This window comes from Hypomesus transpacificus, chromosome 13 (assembly GCF_021917145.1).
Source record: "Hypomesus transpacificus isolate Combined female chromosome 13, fHypTra1, whole genome shotgun sequence".
NCBI lineage: Eukaryota > Metazoa > Chordata > Actinopteri > Osmeriformes > Osmeridae > Hypomesus > Hypomesus transpacificus.
The window spans coordinates 14,223,675-14,236,158 of record NC_061072.1 but is presented as its reverse complement, the minus strand read 5'-3'; the positions used below and the strand labels follow the sequence as shown (position 1 = coordinate 14,236,158).

Below are 12,484 nucleotides of genomic sequence, written 5' to 3'. Positions count from 1 at the left end.
TCATAACCACTATGACATCCTGCATTAGTCTTATTCATTTAAAATTGCATATTTATTTCTTTGAACTGCGGAAGAACATTGTACAAAGAGCTGTACTAAAGTCACGTGTTTCGTAATTGGGGAAGTTTCCAATTTTTCATTCTGGATTCATGGTGACATCTGACTTTTCATTATGTAACCAGCCTTTTAACCATGGTAGCCTATGTCTAACATCTAGGTATTGTGTCCCTGAGCTACATTACAAATTGGCTACAAATACATGAACAATCCTGCCTGGAGAATGTAGCATACCTGTCAGTCACCGTAAATGACATGGAATAACCTACACATTTACACACAATAGTCAGTAACATTTATGTTACTCATAAGTACATTTCTAACTACATTCTATGCTCTAATTACTTTGTGACTTGCTGACAATCAACCAGTTTAAATTCGATCTGATTAAAGAACGACAAGAAGTCAAGATAAGTAGTTGATAAAACTGGTGTTCTTCTCTCTGGCCAGTACAGTCAATGTGTGCATTGTCCAATGATTTCTGACCATTCTCTTGTCTACGCAGAATGGAACTATACAGGTGAGATGGGGACAGGTCCGGCGTGTTGTGTTACGGCTCCATCTACCGGGTTGATTTGTAACGCAGATGCGTAGTTGGGATGTCATTTTTTTTCAATTTGATTAATTCTGCAATGCGCAATGTATAATGGATGTTAGTGAGTGACCTTCGATAAATAAATACTTTATTAAAGAGAGCTAACTAATTGATCATCGATGTTTCTACCATCAAAGGGAAAGGTTCTGTCAGATCCAAATCTAAAGAGTCCACTCCAAACCGATAGGGGGCAACAAGAAATGACATGGATGGGGAATTCGGGGAGGCGAGAGAGTACAACAAGGAAGCATCTAAGTTGCCGAGGTGAGTGACTGCTCGATTTCTTGCTACCGTGAATCTTTAATCGTTTTCCCCACAAAATGTGTATGTCGGCGTCTTAGTTATATGTGTATACTCATAATTTAACAAGTGATTCGATTGTGAAAGGTATTTGTCACCTAAGAACAGCTGGCTTGCTGTCTGACTGTGTCACGCTACATGGTGCTCAGGAAGGTCAAAGCTAGCTAACAGTATCAGACTTTCGCTTTCGTAATATTTCGAAAAAAACTTAACTATACGCCTATCTATACAACAACCGAACTCTGTTACCTATTACCTTGCGTTGTTATTCGCATTTCACTCACATATGCCCGTTGAGTCATGTTATCGACAACCTAAACATTTCAATCGCAATCTCAAACATCACCGGCATAGATGGCTAGCAGCAACAGTGTGGGGTGAATGCCGTTCAGCATTCTTTCATTTTCCAAGTCTCTGAGAAGATGGTGCTCAAAGAGATTCCCACCGAGAACATCGCCCGGCCGTTGGGTCGGAATGAAGTAATAGGACTTTTATTCCGGCTGACTATATTTGGAGCAGTCACCTACTTCACCATTAAGTGGATGGTCGACGCCATTGACCCCACCAGAAAGCAGAAGGTTGAGGCGCAGAAGCAGGTGAGTTGGGTGAATGTGGCGTGGCTTACAACCAGAGTCAGTTAGATGAATGGGACTGGACAGCCCAATGTTCTCCCTCTTCACAGAGCACTGTGTTCTCTCTGGCAGGCTGAGAAGCTCATGAAGCAGATTGGAGTGCAGAATGTCAAGCTGTCAGAGTACGAGATGAGCATCGCTGCTCACCTGGTGGATCCTCTAACCATGCAGGTGAGAGAGGGGATCTGGCTACAGTGCCCAGTAGCTCTGGAAGGGAAACACATGGTCAACATCTTTCTTCAACACCTGTTGGGTGATACACATTGCACATGTGGAACCCAAACTGGTTCCTGTCCTGTTCTCAGATTACCTGGAGCGACATTGCTGGTCTGGATGACGTCATCAATGAACTCAAAGACACGGTCATACTGCCCATCCAGAAAAGACACCTGTTTGAGGGATCCAGGCTGCTTCAGCCCCCTAAAGGTGAAACACACCCCAACCCCCACACACACACACATAGTATATGTGTAATGTGTCCTGCTTAAGAGCACAACAGCTGTGACTCACACTGAAGAAATATGCTGGATAAGCAATTGTTAGTCATAGATCCTGTCCCGCTTCAGGGTTATATTGGAGCTAGTTGGAGCTTGGAGCTTCTAACCGCTCCTCTCTGCCACCAGGCGTGCTACTGTATGGCCCGCCAGGCTGTGGCAAGACGCTGATCGCCAAGGCAACGGCCAAAGAGGCGGGCTTCCGCTTCATCAACCTGCAGCCGTCCACCTTGACGGACAAGTGGTACGGCGAATCCCAGAAGCTGGCGGCCGCGGTCTTCTCCCTGGCCATAAAGCTGCAGCCCTCCATCATTTTCATCGACGAGATAGGTGGGTAGGCTGTCCTCAGCACAGACCCTCCCCTCCCCCCCGTCCCTTGAGAGGCACTGGTGAACATGCCCCTGTGGGTGGCTCGACCGAAGCCGTTGACGCCTACATAGGATGGTGTGCTGTTTACCACAGCTTTTTCCGATGTTCTTTGTTGACGACTCTCGTTGTTGTTGTTCCAGACTCGTTCCTGAGAAGCCGGTCCAGTTCAGACCACGAGGCCACAGCCATGATGAAGGCCCAGTTCATGAGCCTGTGGGATGGGCTGGACACAGACTACAACTGCCAGGTGGGTCTAGGTAGCTGTCTCACCCAGGGCTCAGGCCTGAATCTGGGCCTAAACCCCCAAACCGGCAGCCTTATGGAGGTCTATGTGGATGAACCTGTTGGTGTAGGTTCGGTGTGTAAATTCAGTGGGGGGTAAACCTGTATTGTAATTGGGGTCTGGTATTGTGTGACCGGAAGATGGATAAGGAAAGGCGATGACTGAATACAGCTTCTGTTCTGATGGTGAAGGACCATGTGTAAACTGTGTGTGTGCGTGTGTGTCAGGTGATCATTATGGGGGCCACCAATCGTCCTCAGGACCTGGACTCTGCCATTCTCAGGAGGATGCCCACCCGCTTCCACATCAACCAGCCTGTGAGTGGTCAACATGCCCACACCAGACACGGAGGCCTGGGGGCCGCGCATGGGTTGAACCTGGTCTAGGCCCAAGCCTGCTGTCCATGGGCACGTCTTATCAATAGGCCATTTTGAATTCACTGCCAGCCAGGTTTGTTTTTATTTGAGGAAATTCCTTCAAACTGGACTGATCCCACGTTTGTGGTTTCCCTGGTTGCAGAACGTCAGACAGAGGGAAGAAGTGCTGAAGCTCATCCTGGAGAACGAGAGCGTGAGTGACCCAGACCCCCCCCCCCTTGTCACACCCTGCCCCGTGCGCTTGCTCCCGGGTGTCGAGTTTGACCTCTCCCCCCCCCACACACACTCTTCTCGTTGTTACCAGGTGGACACGGAGGTTGACCTGGGCGACATCGCCAAGGACACGGACGGCTTCTCGGGGAGTGACCTCAGGGAGATGTGTCGCGACGCGGCGCTGCTCTGCGTGCGAGACTTCATCCACAACAGCCACATCAACGACAGGTACCGCCGCATGCTCCTCCTCTTCCTCCTGGTTCGATGTTACTGGAACACTGGAGGACCACGAAGAGCCAGAACTTCAGCCCTGTTTTTGATCAGTGGTTCAAATGGTTTTGCATCTTGCCATTATATACAAAGTGCTGTTCATATATTATGGTTCCTAACTGTGTTGCCCACCCTTGGTCTCTCTCTCTCTCCCCCTGCCCTCCCCAGTCTGGATGAGGACCACATACGGCCCATCCAGCAACAGGACCTGCAGAAAGCCTTCCAGAAGATGAAGAAGTCCAAGTCTGCGGGGGGCCAGGGCGTCCTTATGCACGCTGCGCTGGACTGAGCTAGCCTGGGGGGGGGGGGGGAGCTGGGGGCTGTAGTACCTGGGGAATGACCAAGCAGGACCCCCACATACCTAGCCAGCTAGCTATCAGTCACTCACACATGGCTATATATAGCTCTCTGCTATGTGGGGCCTGCAGTGTTCACCTGGTAAACTTGCTTTGTGACATATGGAACATTCCTGGGGGGTTCAGTCCATCACCCACAAATAACAGGGATATCACTTAATACTATCTGACCTGTTTGTGTCTATACACATTGGACTGTGATGTAGGTGGATAATCTCACTATCACTGCTGTCCTCCTAATCTGATATCGTCATAACCAGCGTTCATCCCAGTTGACTGGATGTTCAGGTCAGGTATTACTATGTGATTCTGCTGATGGGTCATGGGCCGTTTGGACACCTTCTGTGGCAGGACCGTGGCGTGTTGAGACTGTAGTCCTCCCTGGTGATCTAGCCGACCCACTCACCACAGCAATACTGGTCTAGCCCCCCCCCCAGCCCCTTCACACATGCACACACACACACACACACACACACCCATCATCCTACTTAGAAGAACTGAACTGATAAGAACTATGCTGACCCCCATGCTATGGTGTTCACCTGCTCTCCACCTGCTCTCCTCCAGAAGGCTTTGCTGGAGGGGTGTGGCGTGGAGGCGGGGCTTGTTCCGTTGGGCATGGAAGGCTGTTTTAGTTCGAGATGCGTCGAATCTCCACAGGAGGTTTGGAACATCAGGACTAAGGACACGTTCAGTTGAAGCTCTTGAAGAACGTTGTACATATGTCAAAAAAAAGGAATGTCGTGAATATAATGTGCCACTTTTTTTTTTAAATCACTTTTAACTGTGGGGTGTGTTCTTCAAACGAGGCGCAGTTCTTGTTTTTCTGTTTAGTCGGTCAGAGCTGCTTGTATAGCACGTCAGGTTCTTGCGTTGGACTAATACGAATAATTTATATCATGCATGTTACTTTTTTTGTTCTAGACTACATTGTGGAACGCAGTGTCTCTTTCTGCTGTTAGTGGTCAACAGGACAAAGGGACAAACTACATGCTCCAGGCAGGTTTACAGCTCCATGGCCTTTTGGTCGTTCATAATGACGCAGTGCTAGCCTGGCCGGGCTGTACCATAGCTGATAGCTAGCTGATGTTGCTAGGTAGTAGTTGTAGGTGGTGAATTGAAAGGCCAGAGCCTACATAGTCGTTACAGGTATTTATTCATCACGTGTCTTGAGGAACTGGTCAGACGAGTTGGTTTGTGTGGATGTGGTTATGAGTGGCCAAGCTGTTTCTTTGTGTTTGTACCGGCTAGGTAGCTGACCACACAGTTGGACGCCCTCACAGCTGGAAGTGGGATCAGTCGTGTGTATGTGCGTTTCATCGAGCCAGCCAATCAGCTCTCAGCACTCCGCCCTCCTCCCCCTCTGTTGTTGTTGAAGACAGATGTTGGTTAAGGGCAGAGTGAGTGACAGCTGCATGTATGCCTCTTCCCCTGCCCTGCCTCTCCCCCTGCCTCTGCCTATTGCCCTGCCTCTGCCCTGCTCTCTCCCCCTGCCCTGCTCTTTCCCTCTGCCTCTTCTCCTGCCCTTCCTATCCCTCAGCCTCATCTCCTGCCCTGCCTCTCCCCCAGCCTCATCTCCTGACCTGCTTCTTCACCTGCTCTGCCTCTTCTCCTGCCTCTCCCTCTGCCCTGCCTCTCTTCTGGTCTGGCCATACATCAGCATGATCAGGCTCATCAGCCTGTCATGAATGGTTGATCATTGTAACGGTCAGTAGAACCAGGCTAATGGAAGGTAGAGAACCTACGGAACATGATTTTCCTGTGCGTCTCAGAGATTAGCATCTGTTCACTGTACATTTAATACAATGTCATATGGATAATTTGCCAATGAATGTGGATGACATGGATGAGCAATATCTCCATTGACATTCTCTGTGTGTGAGAGAGAGTGTAGAGAATTATGTTAAGTTTTGACTTATTTTATATTTACTTGTATGTGGATATGTAATATAATGTTGTTAAGATGTTTCTGAATTTGATTAACAACAAATTTGAAGTATTGTCTGAATTTTTGTTTCAGACAATTTTACGTTAACATGGAGATGTTTGAGTCTGGATTCTGATGAATGCTGAAATAAAACAATACATTTGAATGTAGGTCCATATTAGCTTTTATCATTAGCTTTTATTAGTATGGATCTTGACTTACAAAATATTGCATATTTATACTGGATATTAGCATTGAAAGGTAAGGCACCATGGCATTGTTTGATAAATATACATTTATATAAATGTCTGAGATAGGCTGCTTGAAAACCCTTTGACACCCTTTCTTTACTTGGTAGTTATCCCACAGTACAACGATTACATGTTCCCACTTTGTTCATTCAGTTGAGCATGGTAGCGCAACATCGAAACCGTCTATCTGTACTAAGCACCTTAGACGTGAGACAAAAACAAACCATACGCATAAAACTATATTTTAAAACATTTACACTCATTCTGGCAAGCCTTTAAGTCATTTTGCCCAAAATACATACCATTGGATAATAAATTATATGTAGATTCAGTTTGGTCCAAATACAAACCAGATGATTTCCAGTTCATTAAAGTTGATTAAAATCCACCTTACAGTATGAAACTACAATTTCAATCACAAGTGACTTATACAGTACATGATTCACAACTGGTGTACAGTATCCCTAGACCACTAGACCTCAGTAACTTCAGTATAGATAATATACTGAATATATAATATATAAAATGGAATGTGTATGTGGGATGGAGTGTGTGTGTGAGAGAAAGAACTTGCGTTGTACCGTATGAGCGTGTGTCAGATCCTTGGTGTGTGTGTGTTCACTTGTCTTTGTTTAAGGAGCTGTAGTACTCGGTCAGAACCTTCCAGGCCTTCATAGCCATGAAGCCATCCGGAGGGTTCTCCCCACTGCGAGCCAGCCTCCTCATCTTTGTTCCCGAGATGAATTCAAAGTCCTCGTGTCTGTGAGGGGAGGGGAGGGGGGAGGGGTGGAGGAGAAGGGAGAGGTAGGGGAGGAGTGGAGCCGGCAGGGGAGGACAGTAGAGGAGATGAGACCAGGGGTGGGAAAGGAAGGGGAGCACGGTGGGGGGGATGAGAGGTTATCGAAAGCCCTTGGGAACGGAATGTATCTCCAGCCTGTTGCGTCTACAGCTATGGGTACAGACACAGTAAAGCAGACATACTTGTCCTTGTCGTAGAAGTCCATGGCCTTCTTGGTCTTGTTATAGGCTGCCACCCTGAAAGGGATGATCTCTAGGGAAGTGAGGCCGGGAGCCATGGTTAGGACCTTGGCTCCGTGGGTGGGCTCGTACAGGTCCTGATTGGTCGAGGGGTGAGGCATGCCGGCGGGGTCGCGACCTACAATGTAGAAGTTGGCACCTGCGATCATGCGTGCCCGGCAATGCCACTGGACCTAATGAGAGCGGAAAAGTACCAAAAATAAATACAAATAAACGAGACCAAAGTAAATTAAGAGGTTCCACTGAAACCCACTGCGATTTTCTCACACGTTCTATTGATAGCGTCATGGACAGTTGTGGCTTCCTTGGTTTTCGATGTATTTTGGTAGCATTTTTCATGCTTTACTGGACAGTGTTCATGTGAAAGAGAGACAGAGAGAGAGAGAGAGAGAGAGAGAGAGAGAGAGAGAGAGAGAGGGCGAAATACGGCCAAGGTCGTATTCAAACCCCCCATGCGGCGTCCACTCTTGTGTGAGAGACCCATGAAAAAGAGGAGGACAGCAGTCACCTCAGTGGGCCCGGCGTACATCATGGGCGAGGGGAAGATGGCCACGATGGTGCTGGCGGGATCCAGGACGCCGTCGTCCAGCACGGCGGCGTGCTGCCTCATCCGCCAGGCCAGGGGGACGTCGTCGTCCTTGGTCCAGCCCCCCAGGGGGTGCAGCAGCAGCACGGGATTCTGGTAGCCGCGCTCCAGGAGGCGACGCCGAGTGTCCTGCATCAGGAGGGCGTGGCCGTTGTGGACGGGGTTACGCAGCTGGAAGGCGAAGACGGCGTCTGGGGGGAGCGGAAACGTTTTTTTGTTTGATTTTTTAAATCCACATTTTTTTATCCAAAGCGGTGTACAAAGAGTGCATGTAGAAGGTAAAGCAGGAGATCGATGGTCTGAGAAATACACCTGTCGATTCACACACACGGAGATTCCTGCCTTTGTAGTTAAGAGGACCCAAATGGATGTACTGTCACCTGCTTTCATCTCTTTGAACCTCTGCTTCAGCTCCCGTGGAGTGAGGCGGTACTGGTCCAGACCATCGTCCCATCGGATTCGCTCGAGGACCTCCAGATCTCCACCCACCAGCCAATCGCCACTCTCCATAATCATCTGCGGGAAATGTGTCTGTTCAGCATTCTGGGGTTTTGTAGAAGTTCTATTTCGTTCTATTTCTCTCCCAGTTTTTGTTCACACTCACACACACACACACACCCTCACCTTGATGTGGGGGTGCTGAGGGCAGGTGGTGCCCCACTGCCGGGCACAGCGCTCCTCCTTGCGGTGTTCGTAGAACTCCGGGTTCCGCAGGATGGCCACGCGGCGCCCGGCGTACTGCAGCGCCACGGCAGCACAGCCGTCCAGCCTCTCCTTGTCCTCGCTGGACACGGGCAGCACGATAGGCACGGACAGATTGATGGTCCCCCCTGACACACACACACACGCACTCCGGGGGTCAGCCACTGAGGTTGCATGAGGAAGTACCCTTGAACATACTTGCAGGACAGCGTACCATCTAGCAGGTTGTTGAAGTGCAGCACCTGGAGCAGCTCTCTCTCCCTCATGAAGCCTTTGAGGGGGCTGGCCCAGCCCTCGGCCAGAACCTGCACCCACTGGAGGTCCAGCTGGAGGGAAGAGGTGAGGTTGTGGGGGGGCAGGGTGGGGAAGGTCAATAATGTGGGGAGAGCAGTGAAGCCAATGAGATGGAGGCCGACAGAGTCAGGGGCGTGGGGGGGGGGGGGGGCGGGATCATGGATGGAACATGGCTGGTTACCTTGGTGATGCCGAGGGTGGGCAGCGTGCTGGCGTCGCTCAGCGCCAGGTCCAGCTTGTTCTCTGTCACCAGCAGCTCCGTCACCTCCTCCGTCACCCCTGTAGGCACGATGCCCTGGAGATACAGGTCAGAGGTCACAGGTCAAGGCGCGACCAGGCGGACAGACAACGAAAGCATCGTTTGGTGGTAGGCGCACCCCTAGGGGTACTACAGGGGGTACGTGAGATGAGAGTAAATGGGGCATTAAAGCCCAAAAAGAGTTTTCCTCAATAATAACAACAGTAACCATGGAGAGGAGCATGGTCCAGGCCATCGGGAGCACGGCATCTACAGGTCGTCGCGACGACTGGGGGTAGTCATGGTAACCAGGGGTAAGCAATAGGCATGGTAACCAAGGCGTAGTCATGGCAAGCAACCCGACCCCACCTGCTCCTTGAGCAGCTCCACCACACGTTGGATGCACTCATCCACAGAGATGTCCCCCGTCTTCAGCACCAGCTCTGGGGCCTCTGGACACTCGTAGCTGGAGTCGATACCTGTGAAGCCTGGGGAGAAGATATCATATTCATCATTATAAAAATAATAAAACCAGTAATCATCTAACAGACCGTTTTTTTTAAAGAGAGGTATGGCACAAGGGGATTTGAACCTGCAACCTCTTGATCTGCAGTCAAATGCTGAGCTGTACACCAGATATGAGCATACAGCAGGCTTATTCTATTCATGAAGTCCCTGTTAACAGTCGGGACAGTAGTCCCATATGATGCAAAATAAGGTGTGCTTGATTTGGGTCTGCGGGCGGGCCAGGCGATGGTGAACTAGAGGGGAGCAGAGCGGGTGGCTACCTTTGATCTCCCCAGCGCGGGCTTTCTTGTACAGGCCTTTGACATCTCGACTCTCACACACGGCCAGAGGGGCGTCCACAAACACCTCAAAGAACGGCAGTCCTGACCTGTCATGAACACTCCTGGCCTCAGCACGGTCCTGCCCGTACAAACAAAACACATGCACACACACAACATGCACCCAACATGCACACACGCACAAGAGAAAACCTGGGTTACAACACTTGAATCCATTCGAATGTGAAAATCCCTTCCAGGGAAGTCTACAGAGAACCAAATTATCTGTAGACCGCAACCAAATTCAGTTCATCTGTCCATTCATTAATTCTTCTGAATACTCACTCACTCTCTTCCTTCCTCTCTTCCTTTCTTCCTTCCTCACGTCTTCTCTCCCCCTCCTTCCCTCCCTCCCTCCCTCACTCCCTCCCAGCTCACCTTGGTATAGGGGGAGATAAAGCTGGTGATGCAGACCAATCCAGCGTCAGCAAACAGTTTGGCGACCTCGGCCACGCGGCGGATGTTCTCCTCCCGGTCGTTGGCGCTGAAGCCCAGGTTCCTGTTGAGGCCGTGGCGAATGTTGTCGCCGTCCAGAGAATAGCAGGGGATGGCGTGCGACACCAGGTACTCCTCCAGGGCGAAACCCACAGTGGTCTTCCCTGCCCCGGACAGACCTGGAGATGGCACACAGGCAGATATGTTAGCCCGCCGAGCTGAAGCCAGTTTCTTCTGTTTACTGTGGTCTTCCCAACCAATGACAAAGCCACAGACGGGTACACAAGACTGTTTTGACATGGTGTTAACCGTGAGTAAGTTTAACTAGACAGGTAGCATAACTGATCACTACTACCCTACTTGCCTCGGGGGAATGTCCCTGTACTTACTGTAAGTCGCTCTGGATAAGAGCGTCTGCTAAATGACTAAATGTAAATGTGATAAAATCCATCTTGGATCAACAACATTTTGAGTTGCATTCTGATTCTGGGTCAAGAAGTGTAGCAGAGGTGGTTGGTTTTTCAGCTCCCACCCTGCCAGCCCCAAACTCCCAGCAAATGTCCTCTTGGTCTAATGGCCGAGAGCTGGGCTTGTGAGGCAGGGTACAGGGACGGGAGACACTAAGGTCGATGCCCACCTGTGAGCCAGACAGTGCAGCCTCTGAAGCCTCCTCTGGTGCCCACCACCTGGCCTCGCTTGGTCCTACTCACATGGTGGGCCTGGTACACCACGTTGGTGGCTCTCTGGAGATCCTGATCTCACACACACACACACACACACACACACACACACACACACACACACACACACGTACACTGAGTGTAAATATCGGTTGGTGTACATATGTGTGTAATGTTTGTATGTGGATGAAAGCGTCTAGTAAATGAATTGGATGTATAATGTAATTGCTTGTTCCAAATGAGCAAATAATGTTGGAAGAAAGAAAACACGTGGAAAGCGGGGAGAGAGAAATAGGGAGAGAGAGATTACAAGAGGGAGAGGAGGGAGAGAGTGAAAGAGAGAAAGGAGGGAGAGTGAGTGAGAGAGAGTGCAGGAGAACAAACAGGGCTATTCATCCGGTTTAGAAGCAGTCCTAGCTATATGTCAACTCCAGCCAGCTCAGTCAGAGGAGGCACTCTCCCAGCCTCAGAGCTGGACCTATGAATGTACAGGATGGGGAGGGGTGACGGAGCTGTACTGGCCTTGCCAGAGCCGTATCTCTCTCTCTCCCTCTCTCCTCTCCTCCCCTACGCTCCCCCACCCCTCCACCACCTCCACCACCACACACACACACAAATCCACATGAATATGGACGATTCAGACGCAGTTCATCAATGAACCCTTGTTAGGTATAAATGTATTTGAATTGTATTAATCAAGGGGTTTAAATTGTATATGACAGCAACAAGCCAGTAAAATGTCCACTGGAAATCACTGAAATCATTAGCCAATACATGTGGAATTTATGCCGCGTTTCCAGTGTTGTCTCAGTGCTTTTAATTCCAAAAAGGACATTTAAATGTAGACACACTATTTGTACCATACTGAAAGAATTTGGTCTGTACTGGGCAGTAAACTTCATTGTCGATCTAACTTGATATTGGTCCATAAACTTAAAGCATTTTACTATAATCAAAGCGGAACTTTCCACACTTCCGAAAGATATGTTGCAAGACGCCCATATTATACGAATGAAGTCACAGATTATCATCTCATTCTCTAAAACTTTTTACAGCTAACGAGTAAAATAGTTTCGGGAGAAGTGTATTTTTCAAGTGCAGTAGCCCACATCACCTAGCCTACTTACCGTCCTTTGCTTTTTAATTCCAGACATCTCACCACTTTAGCAGAAAGACCTCGAGGCTTTGGTCGACCTTGGTATTTCGTGTTTTATCGGTAACTATTCCGTAGTAATGAATCGCCTGGGTAACAGTACGTGTAATAAGCCCTTCACGGGACACGTAGCATTCTACTGGCCCTGCCTCCGTCCCTCCTCCCTGCATCAAATCCCACCGAACACCGGATACACGGGCCACAGAAAAACGTCTAAGAACACGACGTTCTTCCACCCGGGGCTCAAATTATTTTTTAAAGTATGTCAGTAATACATGCGTATTATTAGAACATGTTAACTAACCAGTTTAGCAACATATCTGAACTATTTGAACGTACTTTGACTGAACATGTGTGCTTCTCAAGACGTTATTACATCTCTTCTTTTT

At 49.2% G+C, this 12,484-nt stretch overlaps 2 protein-coding genes across 2 annotated transcripts; one reads left to right on the top strand and one right to left on the bottom strand.

The window, feature by feature from the left end:
- The first annotated feature begins 821 nt into the window (after nt 1-821).
- atad1b (ATPase family AAA domain containing 1b) lies at nt 822-6,039 on the top strand. Its single transcript, XM_047033080.1, has 10 exons — nt 822-916; nt 1,364-1,548; nt 1,657-1,755; nt 1,890-2,010; nt 2,208-2,408; nt 2,588-2,694; nt 2,958-3,047; nt 3,250-3,300; nt 3,412-3,548; nt 3,759-6,039. Exons 1-10 carry the CDS (start codon nt 853-855, stop codon nt 3,877-3,879), a joined length of 1,176 nt encoding a protein of 391 aa, XP_046889036.1. The 5' UTR covers nt 822-852; the 3' UTR covers nt 3,880-6,039.
- papss2b (3'-phosphoadenosine 5'-phosphosulfate synthase 2b) lies at nt 4,927-12,343 on the bottom strand. Its single transcript, XM_047033049.1, has 12 exons — nt 12,070-12,343; nt 10,900-11,014; nt 10,206-10,441; nt 9,771-9,909; nt 9,352-9,470; nt 8,926-9,039; nt 8,665-8,776; nt 8,373-8,578; nt 8,129-8,264; nt 7,671-7,939; nt 7,106-7,335; nt 4,927-6,884 (listed from the first exon to the last, which is right to left on the bottom strand). The coding sequence occupies exons 1-12, from the start codon at nt 12,094-12,096 to the stop codon at nt 6,743-6,745; spliced, it is 1,845 nt and encodes a 614-aa protein (XP_046889005.1). The 5' UTR covers nt 12,097-12,343; the 3' UTR covers nt 4,927-6,742.
- Nucleotides 12,344-12,484: the final 141 nt, after the last annotated feature.

Excerpts from the sequence above, each read along its gene's own strand:
- papss2b (XM_047033049.1), bottom strand. The coding sequence starts at position 12,096 with ATGTCTGGAATTAAAAAGCAAAGGACG. Across the intron at positions 9,040-9,351 it reads TGGAGCTGCTCAAGGAGCAG|GGCATCGTGCCTACAGGGGT; the intron begins GTGGGGTCGGGT and ends CTGTATCTCCAG. Across the intron at positions 8,777-8,925 it reads CCACCCTCGGCATCACCAAG|CTGGACCTCCAGTGGGTGCA; the intron begins GTAACCAGCCAT and ends TCTTCCCTCCAG.
- atad1b (XM_047033080.1), top strand. The coding sequence starts at position 853 with ATGACATGGATGGGGAATTCGGGGAGGCGAGAGAGTACAACAAGGAAG. Across the intron at positions 1,549-1,656 it reads AGGTTGAGGCGCAGAAGCAG|GCTGAGAAGCTCATGAAGCA; the intron begins GTGAGTTGGGTG and ends TCTCTCTGGCAG. Across the intron at positions 3,549-3,758 it reads AACAGCCACATCAACGACAG|TCTGGATGAGGACCACATAC; the intron begins GTACCGCCGCAT and ends TGCCCTCCCCAG.